The sequence below is a fragment of the Juglans microcarpa x Juglans regia genome, chromosome 4S, assembly GCF_004785595.1.
Source record: "Juglans microcarpa x Juglans regia isolate MS1-56 chromosome 4S, Jm3101_v1.0, whole genome shotgun sequence".
Classification (NCBI taxonomy): Eukaryota; Viridiplantae; Streptophyta; class Magnoliopsida; order Fagales; family Juglandaceae; genus Juglans; species Juglans microcarpa x Juglans regia.
This window is the reverse complement of record NC_054601.1, coordinates 4716624-4737001: the sequence shown is the minus strand read 5'-3', so window position 1 is coordinate 4737001 and position 20378 is coordinate 4716624. Positions and strand designations below refer to the sequence as shown.

Sequence of the window (20378 nt, the reverse complement as noted above, 5' to 3'; positions counted from 1 at the left end):
ATTTCCATAATTAGTAAGAGAAATATTATATTAACCACGTATGGTTAAAGATTCGAAAAACGCTATTATGCGGTTTGAAATGTATCGCAATCGACTGTTTGGTTATTTTTTTTTTCTTTTATCAATAATGATAGAGGTGGTTTTAAATGTATTAATATTTTTTTTTATATTTTAAAAATTTTTAAATATATTAAAAAAATATAAATAAAAAAAAATTAACTCTAATGATTCTCGTAATTCGTTCCTTTCTGACATCTTTATTTATGTGTAGCTTTGTCTACTTAACGTCGGTGGAGTAGAAAGAGCCGCAGGTTGACCGACTCATTACGTTTTGGCTGATAAAATTAAACTCGAAAATATCTCACCTCGTTGCACTTTATTATTATAATTTTTTTAAATTATCATATAAAATAAAATAAATAATTTAATTTTTTTAAATTTTAAAATAAAAATAATATTAAAAAATATATTATAACAATATATTTAATTTTTTAATTTTAATTTTAATTTAATTTATTTTATTTTATTTTATCTTATCTTATTTTTAAAAATAAACGAGTCTAAAAATGATGTCACCGACTAATTTTCTACTTTTAAACTACTATTGAATAAAATAATATTTTTTTAAAATTTGATTTTATTTTTTGGTTTTGATTTGATGTAATTAAAATTTAAAAAAATTATATTTTATAAAGAAGTAGTAGACGAATTGTAGATGAGTTGTCAGTGTATCAATGCTCTGTTAAAGATTTTCAGACCGACTTCCAAATCTCTGGCGGCTGAGGTGGGAAAGGAGAGTCGGGTAATTTCCCTTGGCCCTATAAAAACAATGCCAATTCTCTCGCCAAGATTATCCCATTTTCAATTGATCTGTGCCGAGAGAGAGAGATATTAGATAGAGACTGTGTTGATTCCGAAGGCCTTAATTAATGGAGAAGCCCCATGCAGTCTGCATCCCCTACCCAGCTCAAGGCCACATAAACCCAATGCTAAAGTTGGCCAAACTCCTGCACTACAGAGGCTTTCATATCACTTTCGTCAACTCAGAGTACAACCACAAACGTCTCCTCAAATCCCGAGGTCCCAACTCTCTCGACGGCCTTCCCTCCTTCCGATTCACAACAATTCCCGACGGCCTTCCTGAGTCCGATGCCGAAGCCACCCAGGACATTCCGTCCCTGTGCGAATCCACGAAAAAACATTGCTTAACTCCCTTCAGAAACCTTCTTCGGAAACTGAACGACACCTCTTCGTCCAACGTCCCCCCAGTCTCTTGCATAATTTCCGACGGTGTCATGAGTTTCACTCTTGACGCAGCAGCAGAACTGGGCGTCCCTGAGGTAATTTTCTGGACGACCAGCGCCTGTGGTTTCATGGGCTACGCTCAATATCGCCGTCTCGTGGAGGAAGGTCTAACACCACTCAAAGGTACTACTACTAACTTATCAATCAAGTATAACTTCTTTCTTTTATTTTCATACCCTTTAATTCTCGTTTCATCTTCTGCTAAACACTAAGCGCGTAAGTAGAACTTTGACTATTGGCATGAACTGATCTGATGTATCGATTGTGCAATTTCTTTGATGTGCAGATGCGAGTTATTTAACCAATGGTTATTTGGATATGGTCATAGATTGGATTCCTGGTATGAAAGGTATCCGTTTCAGGGATCTTCCAAGCTTCATTAGAACCACGGATCCTGATGAATATATGTTAAGTTTTCCAATGGTCGAAGCCGAGAGAGCTCGAAAGGCGTCTGCTCTTATCTTTAATACGTTTGAGGCCTTAGAGCAAGAAGTTTTGGACTCACTTTCATCCATGTTTCCCCCCATTTACACCGTCGGTCCCCTACAACTTCTCGTAAACCAGATCCCGGATGGTGAATATAAATCAATAGGATCAAACCTATGGAAAGAAGAATATTCGTGTCTAGAATGGCTGGACAAAAAAGAACCCAACTCCGTTGTTTACGTGAATTTTGGAAGCATAACAGTCATGACAAGCAAGCAATTAATTGATTTTGCTTGGGGACTTGAAAATAGTAATCAAACATTCCTGTGGATTATAAGGCCTGATCTCGTGGAGGGTGATTTGTCCATTCTTCCACCTGAGTTCTTGGCACAGACCAAAGAAAGGAGTCTTTTAGCAAGTTGGTGTCCTCAAGAACAAGTTCTCAGCCATCCGTCGGTTGGAGGATTTCTGACTCACAGCGGATGGAATTCCACGATCGAAAGCTTGAGCAGCGGAGTGCCAATGATCTGTTGGCCGTTCTTTGCTGAGCAACAAACCAATTGTAGGTTCACTTGCAATGAATGGGGGGTGGGCATGGAGATTGAGGGAGATGCAAGCAGAGAGAAAATAGAGAGCCTTGTGAGAGAGCTGATGCTGGGAGAAAATGGGAGAGAGTTGAGGAAGAAAGCTGAAGAATGGAAGAGGTTGGCGGAGGAGGCCGCCACAAGTAAACCGATTGGCTCATCTTACGCGAATTTAGACTGTAACACCCCGTATTTTAGTGTATTTTTACTGAAGGAATTATTTTTATGTAATTAAAATAATTTCTCTTATTTTAAAATTGGTTGGATTTTAGTGAGTTTATTTCTATGATTTTTATTTGGTGAAAATTATTTTTATGTGCTTTCCAAATATTTATTTATTATTATGCATTTAAATTGCTTTTAATATTTAAATTAATTACCGTGGGATTTAATTATTTCAATTTGACTTTACCATTACGTTTAAATTATTTTATTTAACTTGTAGTTTCAAAATCGTTTCCGTTGGATCATTTTTGTGACCCAAGTTATGAGGATTGGACCTCATTTCTTTTTCCCTCTTTTTCTTTCCTCTCCTTTTCTTTTCCACTTTTTTTCTTTTTCTCCTTATTTTTTTCCTCTCCCGCGCGATCTCTCTCTCTCCTCTCCTCTCCTCCGCCCGTTCCATCGTCCACTCCCAGCGCCGCCGTCCGCCGGCGGTGGTCGTCACCGCCCAGCCCATTAGACTCCCCAGCCGCCGGCCGTCCTACCCCACCAATATCACCGCCGTTCGTGCCGCCGTTAGCCTCCACGAAGCCCACGAAACCCACGACGCCGCGGCACATTTTCCTCCATTGCGCCGCCGTCGCGCCACCTCCGGCCACCATCTTCCTACCACTTCATCCCCGGCCTCTTGGCAACCCATTGGACCCAACCCCAGCTCCGATCCGTCACCGGTGAAGCCCCACCAAGTCCATCTCCGATTTGCACTTTTTTGGCCTAAAACCACCCCTTGCGCCGCCACCCACGGCAAACCACCACCACCACTAGCTTCACCGACCTCCCTAGGCCCTACCCTATCAATCTTGGGTCTTCGTTTGTCCTCGTTGAAAAGTTGGTAATTGTGACCCACGGCCACAGTGTATTTTACACTGTGGTGTTGCTCAAACGTCGCCTTTTTCAACTTCGCGATCCTCGGAAAATTATTATATTGCACTGTAAGTATTTCTCCAAAGAATTTTCGTAATTTAAATGTATTTTTGCACTAACCCATTTCACTGTGTTTTTTGGCATGCCGGACTGAGTCCGAGGAGTTCGGGGGTCGGATGGATTTGTGATTGGAGTTGTTTGGTTGGATTTGATTGGATTGGTATTTGTTGGTTTGGATGTTGTGTTGGTACATGTGCATTTCATCATTTCATGCATGATCATGTTTGTAAAAGAAAACTGAGTTTTCGTGTATTGCATTCATGTTCATGTGCTTTGAAAAGCTATGATTTTATGTGTTAATATTTTTGGTGCGTGTGTATCACGACCCCAAGCCGAGATGGGGCATTAACTCGGTGGAGCTCCTCTGGTTACTCGGGAGCGGAATATACTGAGTAACGTCCCCTGGATTGTCGCCGGGCGACAATGGGTTCGGATGAGATGGTCTCGTGCCGACTCCGTGGTCCTTCTGCTGGCGGGGACTAGAGGATGTCTGACCACGTACGCGCTGGGCGCGGAACTGGGCATCGCTCGTTGCGTAGTGTGAGTGCTTGGCCATGTACGCGCTGGGCGCGGAACTGAGCACCGCTGCGAAGCCAGGACGTGCGGATGGTCCATAGGGGAGACCATGGTGCATATGGAAATAATGCATGGTGCATTTGGTATTAATGCACTATTTTCTGGGAAAATGTTTTACGGATAATTCGGACCAAAATGAGATTTTGGTGTGTGTTGGAAATTTATCATTTTCGGGGAAAATGATGTTTTGTGAAAAAAAATGCATGTTTTCATGTGCATGCATGTTAGTTGCATTTAATGCATTTTGTATTACGTTGTTGTTTGGGTTATACTTACCTGCGAGACCATTCTGTGGTGTCGCAGATTTTGATGCTGATGAGGAGGAGGAGGGCGAGCCTGAGGAGACGGCTCCGCCTGAGGAGTGATCTGGGATCACTCGTTTGTAGCTTTTAAAACTATTGTAAATTATTTTATGGATGACTGTATAACTGCTATTTAAATCTTTACTGATGTTTGATTGCAATTAAATTCTGGTACTTAGTTGACTATCCGCTGCGTTATTTTATTTGAACACTGTTGCATGTACACACACTGGCACTTCGTTGGGATGCGTGACCGTGTTGTCACTATCCTGGCGTCTCGATCCCTGTGTATTTATATAAGGGGGATTGGGGGCGCCACATAGACAAAATGATTAATCAAGTGCTAATTCGTTCTGCAAGAGAGTAGACTTTGTATCCTCTATATATGTATCAGATCTGATGTGTTGTCTGAACTAGTTTTTTCTCAATGAATGTTGGTTTTATTTTTTATTTTTTTAAAAAATAGAATTTGCAAATTTTGTTTTTCCAAATCTAAATTCTACATCAATATAAACCAAACCGATTTGACTGAGCACTGGCATTTGGCTAAGGCCCAGTGCTCTGAGGACCACTACGTACGCACACTCTTCGAGTATCTTGTACAAATGAGGTCTCCCTTTCGAGTTGAGAGCGAAATTAATGGTGCAAGACTTGCAAGTTGCAATAATGTACACGGCCGATTGCAATGGCACATGAATTGAACGATTTGGACTCGAGAAATTATAGCGAGAATTTAGCCCACCAAAAGAAAGTTGCTGCGCTCGACTCTTTTATACAGCAAACCTCTAAAGGGTTTGTTTTTAGGGTTTTGTTGTTCGACAAAAGTCACAACACAATTAGAGGATCAGTGTCTGCAATAGCAAATTGAACACCTCATTTGCATCGGCCGCTGGCCATGCATTCGATCCCCTGACGGTTTGAGCTCCACTCTTGAGATATTGTTGGCATAATTTTTTTTTATTTCTTAAATAGATTATTATAATAGGATAGATCTCAATCGGTTTAAAAACAGTAATGATATATATACACTATATTTTTAACCTACATTCATCATATTTTGTAACTGAAATGCTTTCCATTTCTCTTGGATTAGAAAATTCCACTACAGCACAATTGCTTTTTAGTGACGGTTAGGAAATTGTGACAGTCCCTAGACCGTCACTAAAAGGCATTTTCTGTGACAGTTTCTGGAAACCGTCACTAAAGATAGAATGAGATTTTTTTACGTTTCAACGTATGGGAAATATGCGTTCGAACGTTACATATACGTTCGAACATTATGTCTATTTACGTTTGAACGTAAAATGTTTTGGCGCAACCGTTCGAATGTTATTAATTTTACGTTCGAACGTAAAATGTTTGCACCAATGTTCGAACGTAAAATTATAACATTCGAACGTTCATTGTAAATTTAAATTAAATGACTTTAATTTAAAAATTATGTGGTTTTTATTGTGCATAATTTGTGAACAAGTCTAAAAAATTGAATTGTATATATTTATATATACACACTTTGTAATATATAAATATATATTATTGATTTATATATATTTGAAACGCAGTGATTTAGTATTAAAGTTGAAAAATATAACATCAAAGAAGATTAAAAATTAAAATTAAAAAACGATAGAAATATTCAATAATATTTTTCGTTACAAATATTAAAAATAAAATACAAAATTTGATAGAATGTAGTAAACAACAGTCAGATGATAACGTTATCCGCAAAAGTCAAACTCCGTACCTCCTCAGTCAAGGTATCAACCTTGTCGTTGAGGATAGTTACACGATGGGTGAGTTCGGCAATAGACGCGGATATAGCCTCGAGCGATCGATCGATCTTATGATCGATATGCGCAGTCAGCTGTGAGATGACCGCATCAACCCAAGCAGGCCGCACATCTCCTGCAGATGTACTCGGCGTATGCTGATTACTACTCCCGACATGACCTGGCTCAGGCTGCGTCGGAGGAACTAGATCCTCTACAGGGGGTGGCTGACGTCCCCTCGCCTGTCCAATGCTACGTCGATGCGTGGTCATGTCGAGGGGGCTCATCTGATCTTTGACCCGCTCCTCTGGCTGGGTCGGCACTCCCCGTGCAAGTAATAGTCGGTTGATGAGGACATCATATGGGAGATTATCCGTGGAGACGATGCTCGCCTCGTAACGGATCCTCTGAAAGATGTGCAATGGCAAATCTATAGGATCTCCACGTGCTACTCGTATAAAAAATTGTGCCCGAAGCCGACTAAATGTGGTTTTATGAGCCACAGGATCGACATTTGTTGCAACAATAAGGTGCAACATGCGGAAGAAATGCAGCAGATGGTTCTGGTTGAAGGCGTTCTTCCGCTCGATCTGCATGCGATCCCTCCCGGTGAGCATGTAGAAATCCTCGTCTCGGTCATCATCCCGAGCCTCGACGCCAGTATCCTTAGCCTCTGACTGGCCTGCATCTCTGGCTGATGCTGGCTCACATCCCCGGCCAGTAGATGATGTAGAAGTGCCTACATCCTCACGGGGTGTCGAGTGTGCAAATGTCTCCACTCCTCGACGAATCCCAAGGTGCTCGCCGATGACATCTGCTGATACCTCAATGGAAACACCGCGTACAGTCACGGTGTAAGAGGATACATCCTGAGGCATGTCACACATCCCCATATAGAATTCTGGAACCATTGAGGGGTATACCTTCCCCCTCAATGTGCAGATATTTCCCCAGCCTCTACTGAGGAAAACATCTCTCAGGTTCGTCTGCTGCCAACAGAGTTCGTCGAACTCATTAATTAAGACCTCTCGCTCTACCATAACAGTACGAGCTCCGATATGGGCAGTCTCCGACGTGGCTCTTTCCCTCCCTCGTTTTCTAGTATGCAGTGGAAGAGCCATATCCTGAAAATAGAAAAGGAAAAAAAATTATTTACAATAATGCATTTTTTTGTATTAATTTTAAGATGCTCTGCCGTAACGTTCGAACGTTAAAGATAAAACGTTCGGATGTTTATTTATATATTCGCACGTAAAATAATGTCAATATATTTACATTCAAACGTAAAACAAATACGTTCGAATATAACAATGTACGTTCGAACATAAGTAGTAAATAAATATTGGTTGACGTACGTTCGGACGTTAAAATAAATATGTTCGAACGTATTTGTTTTACGTGTGAACATAAATATGAACGTCCGAACGTCGAAGCATGAATAATGTAGAAAATCATTACGTTCGGATGTTATAATTAAACGTTCGAACATGGAAGCCGTAACGGCTTTGTAATTTAAACGTCGTACGTTTGAACGTCTTGGTGAAACGTTCGAACGTTTCGACGCAGAATGGCTGAGTCGACTCAGCCATTATTGAAATCTCAAAAATTTCTCTACACGGTTCTAAATACCGAAATGTCACCGTGGAAATGAAGTATACACTTCAAGAAACATTTCTACGGTGACTATTCGGCCAATGACTAGCCGTGGTGGCCGGAAAATGACAACGAATATCCGGCAACCACTTATCCGGTTTTAAACAAAACTCAATCCAAATATCAATAAAATACATGTTACTTGAATAAAAGATGAATGCCTACCTTTAGTGACGGTTATGGCGGAGTTGACGGCGGCGGTGAAGGAGGCGTGGCGGCGTGCAACGAAGTAGACGATTCATATTGGAAATGTCGTTTCGACGTTCGATTTTGGCCTTATATACACAGAACGTTCGAACGTACTTATTATTACGTTCGAACATTTTTCAATTTAATATTATATTATAAATGTTTATGTTATATATTAGGATGTTATATAATATTATTGACAATTAGATTATTGGTTTTTTTGTGAGTGCTTGTTATATTTCTAAAGTTTAGCAATATGTTTATACATGTTGTTGTGATTTTATGCTTACTCTTAAAATAATTGTGATTATTGTTTGTGAATTTTGTGAATAGTTTATGAGCTTATGGTGTTTATTGATGATTTAATAAGTAGTATATAGTTATAGATATATAAAATGTAGTATATATATTATAGTATAAGTTAGTATATAATAAAGAATTTAATAAGTAACAATTTAATATATATTATTGATTTATATATATGGTATAATTTATATATTATATACATTTATGTTCTCATTTAAAATATTATGCTATCATACTATACAATGTAGTATATAGTTATAAATATATATATAAAATGTAGTATATATATTATATTATAAGTTAGTATATAATAAAGAATTTAATAAGTAACAATTTAATATATATTATTGTTTTATATATATGGTATAATTTATATATTATATACATTTATGTTCTCATTTAAAATATTATGTTATCATACTATACAATGTAGTATATAGTTATAGATATATAAAATGTAGTATATATATTATAGTATAAGTTAGTATATAATAAAGAATTTAATAAGTAACAATTTAATATATATTATTGATTTATATATATGGTATAATTTATATATTATATACATTTATGTTCTCATTTAAAATATTATGCTATCATACAATACAATGTAGTATATAGTTATAGATATATAAAATATAGTATACATATTATAGTATAAGTTAGTATATAATAAAGAATTTAATAAGTAATAATTTAATATATATTATTGATTTATATATATGGTATAATTTATATATTATATACATTTATGTTCTCATTTAAAGTATTATGCTATCATACTATACAATGTAGTATATAGTTATAGATATATATATATATAAAATGTAGTATATATATTATATTATAAGTTAGTATATAATAAAGAATTTAATAAGTAACAATTTAATATATATTATTGATTTATATATATGGTATAATTTATATATTATATACATTTATGTTCTCATTTAAAGTATTATACTATCATACTATACAATGTAGTATATAGTTATAGATATATAAAATATAGTATACATATTATAGTATAAGTTAGTATATAATAAAGAATTTAATAAGTAACAATTTAATATATATTATTGATTTATATATATGGTATAATTTATATATTATATACATTTATGTTCTCATTTAAAATATTATGCTATCATACTATACAATGTAGTATATAGTTATAGATATATAAAATGTAGTATACATATTATATTATAAGTTAGTATAGTAGGAATCGTACGTTCGAACGTTTCAAGTTAACGTTCGAACGTTAAACTAAGAGCGGGAAATTTCCCGCTCGATTAAGGTATCTGTGTGATTATTCAGACGTTCGGACGTTTATACTATACGTTCGAACGTTATTTGATGAAAATCACCAGAAAATTATATACATCCGAACACCAAATATGTTAACGTTCAAACGTTAGTTAAATTAGTGCGGGAAATTTTCCGCTCAAATATGGTAACACTTTGATGAAATGTACGTTCGGACGTTTAAGTTAAATGTTTGAACGTTTATCTGTAAATTTACGAACGTTCGAACGAAAAATTGTGATACATTCGAACATATATGAGGAAAGTGCGGGAACTTTCCCGCTAGATTTTATGTTATAAATAAGAAGGGTACGTTCGAACGTGTACTGTAAACGTCCGAACGTTATGCGCGGAAATAATTTTAGAATATAATGTTCGGACGTACAACTTAAACGTTCGAACGTTTAAACTAATAATTTACGGTATTAATCAGTACGCGCACGGGAGGAAGCGGATCATTTCTTCTTCTTCCGTGCTCGCAACAGAGAGAGAGAGAGAGAGAGAGAGAGAGAGAGAGAGAGAGAGAGAGGGTGTTAGAGTGAGAGAGAGTTGAGTTAGAGAGTTAGAGAGAGTTGAGTTTTGGTAAGAAAAAATTTTTATTTCTTGTCTTTATTTGAATTTTATGATATTTATACAATGTGTTTTTGTTATAGAATATTTCTAATAAGTTAGTGTTGTATTTTTTTTAAGGATTGCTTGTTTTGGAAAGTTGGAAGATTTTGATTTGTAAGAGGATATTGTGAGTGCTAGGTATATTTCTAAACTTTATCAATATATTGTTGTGATTTTATGCTTACTGTTGAAATATTGTGATTATTATTTGTATAGTTTGTAAATAGTTTGTGAGTTATTGTAAATATGTTGTGATATGAATTTGAAATATTGTGTTTCTTATTAGAAATATATTTTCATTAGGCTTTGTTAATACATGTTTATTGCTTACTCAACTTTAAAAATATGTTAATACATGTGGCATGTTATTTTGTGAATATATTGTGAGTTATTATGAATATGTTGTGATATGGACTTGAAATATTTAAATTATTATTTGTGAATGACGTTTGAATATGTTTACATTGTTACAAATATATTATAAGCTAGTATAGTAGGAATCGTACGTTCGAACGTTAAACTAAGAGCGGGAAATTTCCCACTCGATTAAGGTATCTGTGTGATTATTTAGACGTTTGGACGTTTATACTTTACGTTCGAAAATTATTTGATGAAAATCACCAGAAAATTATGTACATCCGAACACCAAATATGTTAACGTTTGAACGTTAATTAAATTAGTGTGGGAAATTTCACACTCAAATATGGTAACACTTTGATGAAATGTACGTTCGGACGTTTAAGTTAAATGTTCGAACGTTTATCTGTAAATTTACAAACGTTCAAACGAAAAATTGTGATACATTCGAACATATATGAGGAAAGTGCGGGAACTTTCCCGCTAGATTTTATGTTATAAATAAAAAGGGTACGTTCGAACGTGTACTGTAAACGTCTGAACGTTATGAGCGGGAATAATTTTAGAATATAACGTTCGGACGTACAACTTAAACGTTCGAACGTTTAAACTAATAATTTTAGGACTTAATCAGTACGTGCACGGGAAGAAGCGGATCATTTCTTCTTCTCCCGTGCGCGCAACACAGAGAGAGAGAGAGGGTGTTAGAGTGAGAGAGAGTTGAGTTAGAGAGTTAGAGAGAGTTGAGTTTTGGTAAGAAAAAATTTTTATTTCTTGTCTTTATTTGAATTTTATAATATTTATACAATGTGTTTTTGTGATATGGATTTGAAAAATTGTGATAATAATATTTCAAATTAAGTAATAACAAATAAAAGTAACTCTTTAAGAATTATGATAATTAAAATTATTGTATAACCATTGAAATTTAAGAATGATAATTAAATATTTATAATAATATTTGAAATTAAGTAATAACAAATAAAACTAACTCTTTAAGAATTATAATATTTAAAATTATATTATACTTCTTTTACAATTAAAGTATAACAATTAAAATTATATTTTAAGAATGATACTAATTAAAATTATAATATAACCTTTAAAATACTCTTCAATAAAAAAGTCTTGAAACTACTAAATAAGTAGAGTTTGAATATGTAAATATACTTATTTATTATAAACTAAAGAGAAAGGAAATAAGGATCAAATAGATTCTTATATAAAAATTATATACTTATTGTCTATATAAGTAAATAACTCACTCAATTAAGTATAACAATTAAGATTATAATTGTGGAATGATAATAATTAAAATTATATAATAACCTTTAAAATTATATATAACAATTATAATCTCTAAATTTTGGTCTAATTGCTTGACTGTCATAGTCTTTTCGGCCTTGAGAGGAGAGTCGAGGTCGGACAGTTTGTGACGGTTAAGTAATTAGACCAAAATTTAAACATTTCTTCAAGATCATTCTCCCTCGTTGTATACAAGACACGAAACGTAGGGTCACATAATCTTCCTTCCCTCTTTAGTTTAACAATATGGAGATATTATTGTATGATTTTTTGCTAGATGCGTGTGACATTGCATAAATACCCTTAGACCCGTTTGGGAATCAGTGTACATTTATGTGTCCACTGATTCCTGAATTGTCCAGTGTGGACAGTTTGAGATTATATTATCTGTATTGCACATTTTTGTTACTCGCAATATGAAGTTTCGGTGTCTTCTTCTACTGTTCTTCGGGTATACTGTTCGTAGGGTCACAATCCCGATATTTGAACATGTATACTTGGAGAATTATGGGGAGGTGCTGTCGAAATTTCTACTAACGTAGAAATTAGTAGAGTGACAAGATTTGTGCAATATGGAGAATATAATCTCGAATGGGATAGGACCAACTACCTTATTAAAAAAGTAATGAGAATTGGAGCATGACATGCATGTGAATTTTCAATGTACGTGTTATTAATATATAGATGTTTTTAGAAATGGACAAAAATTGGATGCATCTGGACGATAGACTTGAAAAGGATTACGTACCTTATGCATGTGGAGTAAGAACTTTCATTGATTTTGCACGGGCTTCTGCTGATAGTCGTGGTTACATTAAGTGTCCATGTCGAGGGTGTAAAAATTTGTGTGCGATAGGATTGGATGAAGTAGAGCGTCATATATTTGTAAACGGTATGGATCTGGGGTATACGCGATGGGTACTGCATGGTGAGCCGTATGAAGGGTCAGCAGATGTATTGGTCGATCATCACAATTATTTGCGGCACATGGATGATGATTATGAGCATGATGAGATGGAGGAGATGTTGGGTGACATTGGAGCTGGGATGTTTATGGATGAGGTTAACGACAATGCCTCAACTGGTGGAACAGGGACTGATTGTGAAAATTTCCCTTCACTGTGGGAAGATGCAAAGCGTGAGCTTTACCCAGGTTGTACAAAACATTCTAAAATGTCGTTTATTGTGCGGTTGCTTCACATTAAATCATTGTGTGGGATGTCGATGAAAGTAATAAACATGGTATTGGACTTATTTAACGAGGTGCTTCCCGAAGGGTCTGCATTGCTTAAGAACTTTTATGAAGCGAAGCAGTTGAGAAAGGGATTAGGATTTGAGTACAAGTCCATACATGCATACAAGAATGATTGTGTATTGTTCTGGAAAGAGAACGAGGAGAAACAAGCATGTCTTGTATGTGGAGAGTCGAGGTGGAAAGGTAAGAAAAACGTCCCGGTTAAGGTGTTGCGGTATTTTCCCTTGAAACCTAGGTTGTAAAGACTATATATGTGTAAGAAAACAGCTCATGATATGAGGTGGCACGAGGAGAAAAGAGTTAAGAATGACGGGTATATGAGGCATCCAACTGATTCACTTGCGTGGCAGTCTTTCGATAATCAGAATCCAGAGTTCGGGTTAGAAGCTCGGAACGTGCGCCTGGGACTCACAACCGATGGATTCAACCCTTTTGGGAATATGAGTACAAGTTATAGCACTTGGCCCGTGGTATTGATTCCGTACAATCTTCCACCATGGAGGTGCATGAAGGCGCCAAACTTTTTGTTAACTTTACTCATCCCTGGCCCTAGATCACCTGTGAATGATATTGACGTATTAATGCAGCCGTTGATTGAAGAGCTGAAAGAGTTATGGGAAATAGGGGTTAGAACTTATGATGCATCTAAGTCGACATCTTTTCAGATGCATGCTGCGGTAATGTGGACCATAAATGATTTTCCGGCGTATGGGAATCTTTCCGGCTGGAGTACGAAAAGGAAGTTAGCGTGTCCGACGTGTAATAAAGAAACTGCTAGTGAGTGGCTAAAATTTTCTCAGAAGTTGTGTTTCATGGGTCATCGACGTTATTTACTAGCAAATCATGCATGGAGAAGAGAATGTGCCAAGTTTGATGGGAGAGTAGAGGATAGGATTGCACCAAAAGAGTTGTCTGGAGAAGAGATAGTGGAACAACTGTGGCGCCCCCAATCCCCCTTATATAAATACACAGGGATCGAGACGCCAGGATGGTGACAACACGGTCACACATCCCAACGAAGTGACAGTGTGTGTGTACATGCAACAGTGTACAAATAAAATAACGTAGCGGATAGTCAACTAAGTACCAGAATTTATTTACAATCAAACATCAGTAAAGATTTAAATAGCAGTTATACAGTCATCCATAAAATAATTTACAATAGTTCCAGATATACAAACGAGTGATCCTAGATCACTCCTCAGGCGGAGCCGTCTCCTCAGGCTCGCCCTCCTCCTCCTCATCTGCATCAAAATCTGCGTTACCACAAAATGGTATCGCAGGTAAGTATAACCCAAAACAACAACGTAATATAAAATGCATTAAATGCAACTAACATGCATGCACATGAAAAATATGCATTTTTCCACAAAACATCATTTTTCCCGAAAATGATAATTTTCCAACGCACGCCAAAATCCCATTTTGGCCCAAAATATCCGTAAAAACATTTTCCCAGAAAATGATTTACCCAAAAACCAACTAGCACTATTTTTCCAGAAAATAGTGCATTAATTCCAAATGCACCATGGCCTCCCCTATGGACCATCCGCACGTCCTGGCTTCGCAGCGGTGCTCAGTTCCGCGCCCAGCGCGTACATGGCCAAGCACCCACACTACGCAACGAGCGATGCCCAGTTCCGCGCCCAGCGCGTACGTGGCCAGACATCCTCTAGTCCCCGCCAGCAGAAGGACCACGGAGTCGGCACGAGACCATCTCGTCCGATCCCATTGTCGCCCGGCGACAATCCAGGGGACGTTACTCAGTATATTCCGCTCCCGAGTAACCAGAGGAGCTCCACCGAGTTAATACCCCATCTCGGCTTGGGATCATGATACACACGCACCAAAAATCCATTCTCACATGAAAACCCAGTTTTCATAAACACATGAACATGAATGCAATACACGAAAATCCAGTTTTCTTTTACAAACATGATCATGCATGAAATAATGAAATGCACATGTACCAACACAATATCCAAACCAACAATTACCAATCCAATCAAATCCAACCAAACAACTCCAATCACAAATCCATCCGACCCCCGAACTCCTCGGACTCAGTCCGGCATGCCAAAAAATACAGTGAAATGGGTTAGTGCAAAAATACATTTAAATTACGAAAGTTCTTTGGAGAAATACTTACAGTGCAATATAATAATTTTTCGAAGGATCACGAAGTTGAAAAATGCGACGTTTGAGCAACACCAAAGTGTAAAATACACTGTGGCCGTGGGTCACAATACCAACTTTCAAACGGAGGTAAACGAAGACCCAAGATTGATAGGGTAGGGCCTAGGGAGGTCGGTGAAGCTAGTGGTGGTGGTGGTTTGCCGTGGGTGGCGGCGAAATGGGCGGTAGAAGACCAAAATGCCCAAATCAGAAATGTAGATGGTGGAGCTTCACCGGTGACGGATCGGAGCCGGGGTTGGGTCCATTGGGTTGCCAAGAGGTCGGGGATGAAGTGGTAGGAAGATGGTGGCCAATGGTGGTGCGACGGCGGCGCAGGAACGAATGGTGGCCGCAGCTTTGAAGGGCTACTGGTGGTTAACGGCGGCGCGGATGGAGGTGAGGTTGGTGGGGCGAGGTCGCCGGCGGCTGGGGAAGCTAGCGGGCTGGGCGGTGTCGACCACCGCCGATGCACGGCGGCGCTGGTTGGTGGAGAAGGAACGGACGCGGGGAGAGAGAAAGAGAGAGGGTTGGGTCCGCGCGCACGGGGGAGGGGAGAAATAAGGAAGAAGAAAAAAAAAGAAAAGAAAGAAAAGAAAAGAAAAGGAGAGGAAGAAAAATGGAGGGAAAAGAAATGAGGTCCAATCATCATAACTTGGGTCACAAAAATGATCCAACGGAGATGATTTTAAAACTACAAGTTAAATAAAATAATTTAAACGTAATGGTAAAGTCAAATTAAAATAATTAAATCCCACGGTAATTAATTTAAATATTAAAAGCAATTTAAATGCATAACAATAAATAAATATTAAGAAAGCACATAAAAATAATTTTCACCAATTTAAAATCATAGAAATAAACTCACTAAAAATCCAACCAATTTAAAATAAGAGAATAAATTTTGATTACATAAAAATAATTCCTTCAGTAAAAATACACTAAAATTCGGAGTGTTACAACAACTGCAACATGTTAGAGCGAACAATTTTGGCAAAGGTCGGGGAAAGAACAAGAGAAAACGAGCCGTACTAGAATTGAATTGGACAAAGCGTAGTATTTTTTTTGACTTGCCGTATTGGTCGTCATGCAAGTTGCGACATAGTTTGGATGTAATGCACATAGAGAAGAATATTTGTGATAATATACTGGGTACATTGATGAGTATTAACAAAAAGACGAAAGACACGATCAAGACGAGGAAAGATCTTGAGAGAATAATAATTAAACATAATCTGTATTTGTGGGTGGAATGCAACAGGGTGGTCATGCCGCATGCATGTTTTACGATGACGAGGGAGGAGAGGATGGATTTCTGCAAATGGTTGCAAGGTGTGAAGTTGCCAGATGGTTATGCTTCAAATATTGGTAGATGCGTGAGTCCTGATGATTGGAAAATCAATGGATTGAAAAGTCATGACTGTCACGTATTTTTGCAGAAGTTATTACCTGTGGGAATTCGTGGGAAGCTTACATCTAATGTACGTGTGGCCATATCTGAACTATGTATGTTTTTCAAGAATTTGTGCGCTCGGGTAGTAAATCGAAATGTGTTGTCGAAATTGGAAGAAGACATTGCTACTATACTATGTAAATTCGAGCAGATCTTTCCACCATCATTTTTTGATGTCATGGTCCATTTAACAATACATTTACCGCGAGAGGTACTTCTGGGTGGACCGGTGCAGTTCCGTTGGATGTATCCAGTTGAAAAATATTTGGGTCGATTGAAGATCACTGTTAGGAATAAAGCCAAAGCTGAGGGTTCAATAGCAGAGGCCTATATACACGATGAATGGTTAACATTTTGCTCTCTATATCTTCGTGGTGTTGAGACACGATTTAATCGTCAAGAGCGAAATGCTGATCTTGCTACTCCGCCTTCTCGTGAGCTATCAGTGTTTTTCCAGAATGTACGACCCTTGGGTGCACAAACAGGTTACGATTTAATTGATGGAAAGTTAGGTAAAGTTCGGTGGTATGTGCTAAATAACTGCCGAGAGATTGATGATTATCTTAGGTATGTCATTTCATTTCTTTGAATAATTATAGTTTTCTTTAAATTAATTAGAATTGTTGTGCTCAAAATATACTTCTTTTGCAACATGTTATAACAGTGACCACATGGACAAACTTTGGACGGAAGGCGTAGAAAATATAGAGGCAAGATACGAGGAAGAATTTCCCGGATGGACAACGTGCTCGTGATCCCAGATCAATTTCTTCTGAATTGTATGCATTGGCCCGTGGTCCCTCAAATAGAGCACTTCGATATACTGCATGCACGGTTCGAGGTTATAGATTCCATACTTTGGGCCGTGAACGTAATAGAAAGACTCAAAATTGTGGTGTGTTGGTTGAGGAGAGTCATGGAACAGATGATATTGACTATTATGGTGTCATATGTGATATTATCGGATTGAAATATCTGGGTGGGTCTGTAACATATGTCTTTAAATGTGATTGGGGGGATCTAGGCGGTGGTCGGGTTTCGATACATAGGGATAATCACTTTACGAGTGTCAATACTGCATCTAAATGGTACGAAGATGATCCATTCGTATTGGCTTGTCAAGCTACCCTAGTCTATTACTTGATTGATCCAATGAAAAGTGCTGATGAAGATAGTGGGGAGATAACTTGGCGAGTCGTACAAAAATTTGTTCCTCGAAATATATATGAAGCAGGAACGAGTGCAGATTACGAGAATAGTAGAGATGAAGATGACACTCCGATTGTTGAGGCATACCAGGAAGATGGAGAGGGTATTAACTCGTTTGTTGACCTCGGTGCACTCGAGTTACTCCCCTTGTGTAGAGATGATGTCTCACCCGTACATCTCGACCCGTCTGTATTAAATGATCATTCAATTCAAGTCAGTGAGGAGGAAGAAGAAGAAGAGGAGTCAGAAGATGAAGACGTATTTCTATCCGGGCAGGAGGTGGATAAAGATGATGAAGAAGAGGTGCATGATGATGATGAAGATGTTATTGATGGAGATTCTGAAACAAGCATGGAAAATTCATCTGAAGAATAAAAGTACTAAATATTTTATTCATATAGGTGACTATAAAATATCTTGAATTTTCATAATTTCTTCTAATTAATTTTCTTTGATATAATTAATTATTTTCAAGAATGCAGACAAAACGACAACGAAGAAATATGCCTCCGCCAAGTCCAAGTCCTGAACCCATTGAGGACTTCCCACTCGAGGAATCCGTTCCTGAAGATCAAGCTAACACAGAAGAGAACAACAGCCAGTCGACACCTACCAGTAAGGAAATATTGTCGTTGATAATTATATATATAGTTAATACTTTTTTCTCAATAACTATATAATTATAATTATAGTATATCTATTATCATGTAGTTGATGCATCTGCACGTCGCGGTCGTGGCTATACAAGTAGAATCTCTCTTGAAAAAAATAGAAGGCATGATAAACTGAAGATCACAATTCCTGATAATTCCACTAGAGGAGTGGATGATAGTGCAGCAGCGCTTTCCTCCTATATTGGCACAGTAGTTCGAGCTTATGCTCCATTTTATGTGCGCTCATGGCGAGATGTTCCGAATGAGATTAAAGAGCACATTCGAAGTCGTGTGCTGGTGAGTTTACTTTTCAGTACATTTTTTTCACCTAGATTAATATATTATATTTTTTACCTGATTCCCTTATTAGGATGAATTCGACCTCGACTTTGGCCGTAGCGAGGATTTGAGAATCGTGAATGAGTTGATGGCTACACTATTCCGACGTCACAAAGGACGATGTCATGACCACTTCAAGAAGTTTGAGACGTTGGAAGAGGCTGCGCAGTCTCCTTTTCAGCAGATGAAGTTATATGATTGGAGAAAGTGTTGTGTTTTTTTCGCATCTCCAGATTATCAGGTATTTTACATTTATATCTTTTAATTATTTACATTCATATTCGTTTTATATATTATATGTATACATATTACAATTAACATTTTTAATATATTTTGTAGCACTTGAGTTCTACAAATGCACAGAATAGATCCGTTCTGACTGTCCACCATCGTGCCGGTTCAAGGTCATTCCATCGTTTTGCTGAAAAAATGGTAATTAAAAAATTATAGAATTCATTTATTTTCCTGGACTTATTTCTGATAAGTACTAATATTATCTTTTTAAAATTGCTAATATTGTCGCTTTGTTAAAAACGTGATGATCCTGAAAACTTTTCCCTCATTCATATCTATGCTGCTACTCACACTAATGAGTATAGTGAGTGGATAGATCCTGTCGCTGCAGATAATTATGTAAGCAGTGTTAATTTTGTTAAATAAATTATTTATATAATATTTTAATAGTTTATTTCTTATTTCTATTTCTTTTAATATGTTAGAATTATTTACGATCATTACCTTTTAAATTGCAGAGCAAAATGTTGGAGATGCAGTCGGCTTCGGAGGAATCCTCTCCTAGTGACATAGACATATTCACGCAAGTGCTCGGGCCGCAGTCTAGTATGGCAAGAGGTTTGGGACGATCTATCAAGCATAAATGTTCATCCTCCTCAACCTCATCGGCTTCACAAATTAATAATCTTACGGCAGATTTAGAAGCTGCACGGCTTGAGAATGAGTATATGAGGTCGAGACAACAAGAGTTAGAGTCTCTCTTAGAACGACAGTCTCATTTAGAGACGCGTTTGCAGGACCAACAGAGAGACTAGGAGGAAAGAATACGCAATGAAGTGCAAGAGCAAATGCAACGGGAGATGATGGTGCAAATAGAACGTGTTATGTCGTTGCAACAGAATCCCCGTGGGCAACGAAAAAAGAAGAAATAAATTTTATCAATATTTCTGACTAGTTTTAATATCTAATTTTGTACTTTTATAAGACATTGTTACTTGTTAATTGAGTATGTAATATGATACAATTGGTATTATGTTTTTAAATTTTATGAAATTAGTATTTCTGATATGTACGTTCGAATGTAAATAAAAATCGTTCGAACGTTGGTTCACACTGTAACAAACGTTCAAACGTAAATACAATTGAATCGTTCGAACGTTAAACTATACGTTCGAACGTACTCACGCTAAAACGAACGAACCGTTCGAACGGTAAAGCGACTAA

At 37.1% G+C, this 20378-nt stretch overlaps 1 protein-coding gene across 2 annotated transcripts; it reads left to right on the top strand.

Moving 5' to 3' along the window:
- The first annotated feature begins 838 nt into the window (after positions 1 to 838).
- Positions 839 to 4785, top strand: LOC121262933 (7-deoxyloganetin glucosyltransferase-like). 2 transcript variants are annotated; one of them, XM_041165639.1, is made up of 3 exons: positions 839 to 1428; positions 1592 to 2488; positions 4660 to 4785. In XM_041165639.1, the coding sequence occupies exons 1-3, from the start codon at positions 930 to 932 to the stop codon at positions 4704 to 4706; spliced, it is 1443 nt and encodes a 480-aa protein (XP_041021573.1). In that variant the 5' UTR covers positions 839 to 929; the 3' UTR covers positions 4707 to 4785. The 2 variants fall into 2 exon arrangements, with proteins under 2 accessions (XP_041021573.1, XP_041021572.1); XM_041165638.1 differs by having other exon boundaries at positions 1592 to 2493; positions 4665 to 4785.
- The last annotated feature ends 15593 nt before the right edge of the window (positions 4786 to 20378 follow it).